This window comes from Nipponia nippon, unplaced genomic scaffold (assembly GCF_047370975.1).
Source record: "Nipponia nippon isolate SJK-2023a ecotype South Korea unplaced genomic scaffold, ASM4737097v1 scaffold_8, whole genome shotgun sequence".
Classification (NCBI taxonomy): Eukaryota; Metazoa; Chordata; class Aves; order Pelecaniformes; family Threskiornithidae; genus Nipponia; species Nipponia nippon.
Window position 1 is genome coordinate 2,770,286 of NW_028262402.1, and position 7,155 is coordinate 2,777,440.

The 7,155-nt window shown below is 46.8% G+C and overlaps 1 protein-coding gene across 1 annotated transcript; it reads right to left on the reverse strand.

Moving 5' to 3' along the window:
• Positions 1 to 5,153: 5,153 nt before the first annotated feature.
• TMEM215 (transmembrane protein 215) lies at positions 5,154 to 6,022 on the reverse strand. Its single transcript, XM_009473170.2, has one exon. It carries the CDS (start codon positions 5,978 to 5,980, stop codon positions 5,258 to 5,260), a length of 723 nt encoding a protein of 240 aa, XP_009471445.2. The 5' UTR covers positions 5,981 to 6,022; the 3' UTR covers positions 5,154 to 5,257.
• Between the last annotated feature and the right edge of the window lie 1,133 nt (positions 6,023 to 7,155).

The window sequence follows — 7,155 nt, forward strand, 5'->3', positions numbered from 1 at the left end:
TGCTGAATCTGTCAGAATTGATGAAGGGTTCAAGGCTTTTACGAATGGTTTGGGGAAACGCTGAATGCAAAGCACTGGAAAATTTCAGTTTGCGATTGGTAATGGAGCCAGGATTTCACAGGGGTTATAATGAAACACACTCCTGGGATATTTAAACTCTGCGTATCCTGTTGGAAAAGCTGTGTGTCCTTAAAGAGCCACAACAGAGTTCTTCTTAGAAAAATTCTCTTCTCCTAAAGGACGGAAGGAATTTTAAATTGCAACAATAGGCTTGAGGCATAAAATTTGGGTGAGGTGTCAGAAAGAGAGACGGGTCCTCTGAGCAGATCTCAAATTAATATATTGCTATGCTTGTGCATTCTGTGACCTGCTCTTGCAAACAAATGTGTAACGTATACACAGCTGTGCAGTGTTTGTTAGCAAAACCATTAAACAGAAACACTTCTGCATGCATCTGACAATAGCATAGCCTAGGCTAATCCATGCAACTGTTCTGAACAGAAAATAAACCATGATTTAAAAACCAGTGATAGCTGGATCTCCTTGCATGGTAAAGACATACTGGGTCTGGAATTCGTCTACTGAGAGGACTGATAAATTAAAGGTAATGATTACTGATGAAAGTTTGCCAGAAAGCATTAGAAGGGAATTCTAGATCCGCTTTCTGTGTCATTTCTAAAGATCTCACATAGAAGAGACCATCGTACCAGAGAAGTAACAAACCTGACGACTGTTGTCCCAGTAGGGATTGCATGTTCTGACTGGCTGCAGAGTAGAAATGGGCTCAGCATGAGCTGCTTTGCAGCTGATGCCCCATGCTGCGCGTTAAGAATGTGTTAAGAAAACTCCTCTAGTCTATATATTAGGAAATTCCTCTACAAGTTTCAATATGATTGATATTACAAACTTACACAGAAACCTTTCGAGACTCAGAAAATCTTCCATGTCAGAACTGCATTCTCTAGCAATATGTCTTTACTGGCAACGTGTTGAGATTCAAGTTTCTAAGTGCAGATTGTGCTCTGTGTATAAATAGATCAGTCCCTAAATGCTCATGAAAATCAGGCTGGAAGTGCCTTTGAGGCCTGACAGCCACCCATCTCTAACCCATCTCTACAGCATCTTCAGTGTGAAAGGTATTACACAGAGATGCAAAATCCCAGGCCTATGCTGCAAGAACTGACAATAATTCAGTCGGATGTCTCAACATAACAGCTTACATGGGATGGATGATGTAGGGTCAGATTCTACCACCCCGGTCAAGAGCAGGAGCTCACTCTGCAAACAGTCTGGTACATACCAGGAGGAATGCTGAGAGGGGGTCGTAGTAGCTGTTATTCTGCTAATTACAACATAACAAATAGTTACTGGAGCCAGGACTGCAGAGAGGTTGGACTGGATGGGGAGGAACTGCCTGTGGAAGAGCACCACATTTCTGCAGAATGCAGATCAAGAATCCAATACCAGTCTGAAGGGACACACACCCTGAGCACACTCACCTCCCACTCGTTCAGTTCCAGGCAGAAAGGACCAGCTATCGCTCAGTGCTCCAGGAGGACAAACTGCACACTGATTAAAACTCCCAGTTTTCTGTTAGAGGGTTTACAAATATCAGCTTGTATGACTGTAAAAATGCTATTTATGGCAATGGAAATTTAAACAAAGCAACACAAATTTGCCCTGTGTACAGTTGATCTGTGTATCACATTGTTTCTTAAAAGAAGGTAAACTCCACTGTAGCACTGTGACAAATGCTATTCTAAAAATAAATTTTATATATCTTAGGAACCTCCTCTGAATGTCCAAATCACTGGTTTTCTTCAAACACTGATATATGCCCTGCCACCCATACTGTAGGACCAATATGTGGTAATTGACTTCAATGAGACTAGGAGTTAACCCCACAAACAGAGCTCCACTACATCTGCATACACTGTTTGGAAGGTAGCATTGAGTAGAGAGGTGGGATTTTGACCCAGAGGTGTTTTAAAGGTAGCAAGGACAGAAAGAAGCTCTCATCTCCAGGTCATGGCTTGGAATCACACCCCAAGCTGTGGTATCCTGAAGCCAAATTCAGACCCAGAACTAGAAGTTGCCTCTGAAAAGCAACGTGATTATTCCTGCTTGTTCCAAGATCAGCACTGGTCCTACAAGTTCTAGTGGCCATCAGAAGGGACCACGTGAGCTGAATGTGAAAATAAAGCCCCCGTAATTCTCTGGCCTGGGCATGGTATCTGCATAAACAGCTTGAAGCTGCTGTCACGCTGTCTTTGATCAAATAAGGAGTAGATTTCCACTGGCAAAACTATAGTGTATGAAAAAAGCTCACTTTATTTAAAAAAAAAAAAAAAAACGAACACAAAAACCTTTCATTTTTAAATGGTTAAAATCTTATTTTTAAAATGGCCAAATTAATCCATTTCCATTTCATTCTCTGCTTAACTAGCAGAAAAGAAAGGAAAAATCATAGAGAAAGAGATTTCAGAGGCAGTACTAATGTATTTCTTTAACTTCAAATTCCCACACGTTCAATAAAAAACTTTAGTGGATTATGGTGGATTAGCCTAGAAATACTGCTTAAACTTGTATTTTGTGATGAAATCTTACCTCAGCTAAATGAATGGAGAAAGGACATTGCCTGTAAATATCACATTTTAAATATACATTTTTTTATATCTCTTTCTATATTGTGGAAAATTTTCACTCCCACTAAACTTTGCTTTAATACAAACATTCTCTTGTTTTTACACTAAGAATGGAATAAAGCACATGACTCAGACCTGTGTGGCTGTATCTCAAGTTATGTATTTACCATTCCATTTGTCACTAGAGTTTGCTGTCTTGCCTTGTAAAACACCATATAACTTTTGACAGAGAACATCTAATCCTAGACAAAATGGAAAAACTTGACCTCTTCCTATATATATTTGCAGAACTGTACAAATCTAGGTTCCCAGTGGGCTGACGCTTTGCTCTCTTATGCCAGGCAAGCGATTGCTCACAACCCTGGCAAAGGCAGCATGCAGCTACCTGGTAGCCTGTTTTCTCACGGTGGGTCTGATATTCAGGGATGCTGAGCACCCATGGGCACACGCTGAGACCCTCACCTGAACAGAGAGCCATAAAAGACTCTATTCCTCATGTTCATCAGCAGTATATTAGCTGTTGGCTTCAGAGGTCATGAAATAAGGCTTCCCAGTGCCATCAAAAAGCTGCTCTGCACATTGCAGAATAAGGTCCTGCAGTGACTAAGCCTGCAGGAGACAATCTGCCTGACAACAACACAGTGCTTTGACGGGGAAGTGGGAGTTGAACATGTCAGGGAAAGGGTCTGTTTTTGTGGAATTCCTTTGCTCAGGGGATAAAACTTGGGCTGTACAGAGTATAAGCGTTTGCTTATTCCCACGGTACTGTTGCTGCATGCCACAGCAGCAAAGCTGCCTCTTACCACCTATTGAGAGGCTTTACCTGACTCAGACTAGCTAGTATTTTTTGAATTTATCTTAATAGCATCCTGATGCCCCACCAAAGCCTGGCCAAAGCGTTAACAACTTGCTTGGTCTGAAAGAAACTAAACTATCTTATGTAAAAAATTGTATTTCCTCCTTCTGGAAGCCTCCTTAGAGACTGGTTGTCTGTAACAATTTGACATAAGTTTCCAAACAAATAAACTAGTGGATGCATAAAGTTTCCACTCGCTTTCCAAACAATTCCATAGGCAGTGAAGAATGGCTCATTTCAGTGGAAAATTCCTTGCCACTTTCTACACAACATGTGAGGTTGCTACAAAAGAAAGGCTGTTTTTCTTCTTTACTACCCTTGTAATTCAATACGTTTGTCTGGTACAACTTATGGTTGACAAAAAACAGCTAAGAACAATTATTAAGACCACCATCAGAGAGGAACTTTTTGGAGTTGTGAGAGTTTAGTTATAGGAACTGGGACTTTGTGAGATGCTAGCAAATTACTCTATGCTTTAGTAAACATTACCGTAAGCGCTTAACACTTAGAGTAGCTGCTTAGCATGCACATCATATTATACCACATCTCTGTTACCTACAGAGGCCAGATAAGATTTGTACACACAGCATGGAACATGCAATTTACTGTTGATCAGAATAGCCAGGATTTGCGTTTCTGTATGTAAGCTGCAGGCTCAGATTTTGAATGGTTAATCCTCATTACTCACTTCATGCTTCTCTTGCTATGTATCCATAAACTGTGAACAAAAACATCTGTCAGCCAGGTCCTCTGTTCCCTCTCTCCAGCAAAGCATGGCTTTGAGACCCCTGAGTGGACTGTAACCATTCATCACCCATAGAGAAACATCTGGCATTTTAGAAAAGGCACATGAAAATGACATTTTCAGAAGAGTCAGATCCAGCTCTGAACACAACCCGCAGAAGTCTATACCCTAGCAACTTGAGAGGTACTGAAATATATTTTTAAGACCTGAGTCCACTGACATCTGCTTTTAGTCTCTGCAAAACTGTGTCATAATCATGTTGTAATCTCCTTGTCAAGTATGCCTGTGAAATCCAAAAGTGTTAGAAACATTCCAGTGAACTCAATACCAGTGGGCAATGAAGCTAAAACCTGTACCTTCCACGCTATTCATGATGGATTAGCCTTTGAAAACTCCCTTGAGCCTATCTGGCTCCTAGGAGACTTTCAGAAGAGCCCACAGGGTCAGCACATCAATTCCTTGAAGCAGAGGAAAATAAAATCCTGCCAGGAAGAAGAAGGAAGAGAGCCAAATCACTTCTACACTCCCTAACATTGGCCAGCTATTGGAGTGCACGCGGACATCTCTCAATCCCTCCCAAAATTAACTGACACTGTTGCTAAGACCCTTTCAGCCATAGAGCACCACATTTTTTTCCTACAGACAGCTCCAGAGTTTTGATACAGCTCTTGATCTCAGCTGTCAGCCACTGCTGCCCTCCTGCCAGTGTGTCTATGGGCTTGGGTACAACAGGGAGAAGGAAAACAAAAGGGAAGGAAAGGGAGAAAATAAAATTAAAATGTAATTTCTTTTTTCCAAAATGAAGAATTGAATTCTTTAACCTTTAAACATGCTTGTTTACTTACAGAAAGAGTATTTCAGGCACAAAAGGTTTGAGTATCAGTCACATACCAGGTTAAATTGTAATAGTATCAGGATTGTCCCATGCAGTGCAGTCAGCTATATTATCCCCTATCAAGAAGTTGAAGTTGTAGTTTTTGTATACATACATATGGATAAAGTATGCATCTTTCACACTATGGTCTCCTGGTCCGAGTTGACTCCAGCAGGGTTTATGTAACAACAGTATCTGTCATAAGGGCTGTTCTCCTTGTACGAGCAGACAATGATGCTGTCCTTAGGAGCAACAAAAATGTTGTCTTCGATGTCAGGGCAAGCAGCGCTGTCCCTGGTTGGAGAAGAGCTCTTCTTCTCCAAGGCACTGTATGTGGAGCCATCTCCCACGAACACGTTCCCCGGCATCTCTGGGTAACAGGTCTCCAGGTATCTCAGCATCTCCTCCTGCTCCACCTTTCTGATGAGGCTCTTGCACTCTCCCATGGTGGTGGTGGTGGTGGTGGTGGTGCAGATGGACACAGAGTCCTCGCCCCGTAGCACTCTCCTGTCCTTCTGGTATGCCTTCTTGGCCAGCTCGTCGCAACTTCCCTTGCCAGACTCCAGGTCTGAAGGGGTCCTCAGCAGCTCCATGACATCCCGGTCCTTGACTTGCTTGCAGCACGGACACTTGTTCTTGGGCCATTTGGTGCAGCCGTCAGTCTTTCTGGTGAGGGCGATGGCAGCGATGCCCGGTAGGCAGATGGCCGGCCCGATGGCCAGCAGCGGGATGTCCCCCAGGGTCTCTCCCTTGATGCCGGACACGGTGAACATGAAGCCGAACACCAGGAAGACGCTGACCAGAGCCACCACCAGCCCCGTCCGGGGGTTGATGTCGTCGGGTCTCATGGTCCGCCCCATCCTGCCGCTGTGCAAGGGACCACTTCCCTTCACCGAGGCGGGGTAGGGAACGGGTGCTCCCCGGCAAGCGCCCCAAGTTTCCCGGACAGGGAAGGGCGCAAACCCCCGACGGCCGGGACCGCTCGGCTTCCCCTCGGCGGAGCCGCGGCCGCAGGACGGGCGGGGGCCGGGGCGGGGGCCGGGGCCGGGGCGGGGGCCGGGGCGGGGGCCGGGCCGGGCCGGGCCGGGCGGGCGGGCGGGAGCCGTCCTGCCTCCTCCCTCTACCGAGCCGCTCTGAGCCGCGCTCCGCCGACCGCTCCGCTAAGGCGGGAGCGGCCCCGCCGCCAGCCCCGCCGCGCCCTCCCACGCGTGACGGCGGGCACGCGTGGGCACGGGGGTCGGGGGCTCAAACCCTGCCAAAGGCGGGGGCGGGGGGGAGGAGAGAGACCCAGGCGGTTTCTAGCAGCCGGCGGGCGGGGAGCGAGCGGCCGTAAGGGACACCTGCCCTTCCTCCTCCTCCTCTCCCTCGCCCAGCCCCGCCGGAGCTCCGCAGCAGCCGTGAGTACGTGCACCGCCCACGGGTGCCGCGGCGCGGGGGGCTGCGGGGTCGGGGTGTGGGGGGAAGCTTTTAAGAGGGTGCGCCGAGGAGGCTCGGGGGGTTCCCCCCCACTCGATAGCCACCCCGGGCAGGCTTCCCCTCCCAGGCGGAGAGAACCGGCTCTGGGAAGCCGGCGGGGGCTGGGGTTTGCGGAGTAAATCCTCCTCCGGACAGAGAGCAGTCCTGCCCCAAACTCTCCTTTCCCCAGTTAGGTGCAAGCGGAGAACAAGGCTTTGGAGAGATGCTGTGCTGCCGCTGAATTTCATCCCGGGAGAGCCCTTACAAATAAAGTCTCTTCTGGTGTTGTCCCCTCCCCAAGACCCCAAGAATGAGCCTAGTTGTAGGGATGCATCTCGCAGGGTTTCCCTTGGTGTCTACAGCCTGACATAAATCGGCTGTGATGGTGATGTTCAGTCTCTGTGTTTTCATGCACATAGGTGATGGTAATTCAAAGTAGAGCCCCACCATCTGAATGAACATAGGAAAGGATCTGAAATGTGTGGGAATGTGGAAAGGCAGGAGGAGCCTTATAAGCAGCAGCATTTTCAGGCAGGTTGCTTCAACATTTAATGTGCCAGTGACATAAAGGAGTACATGC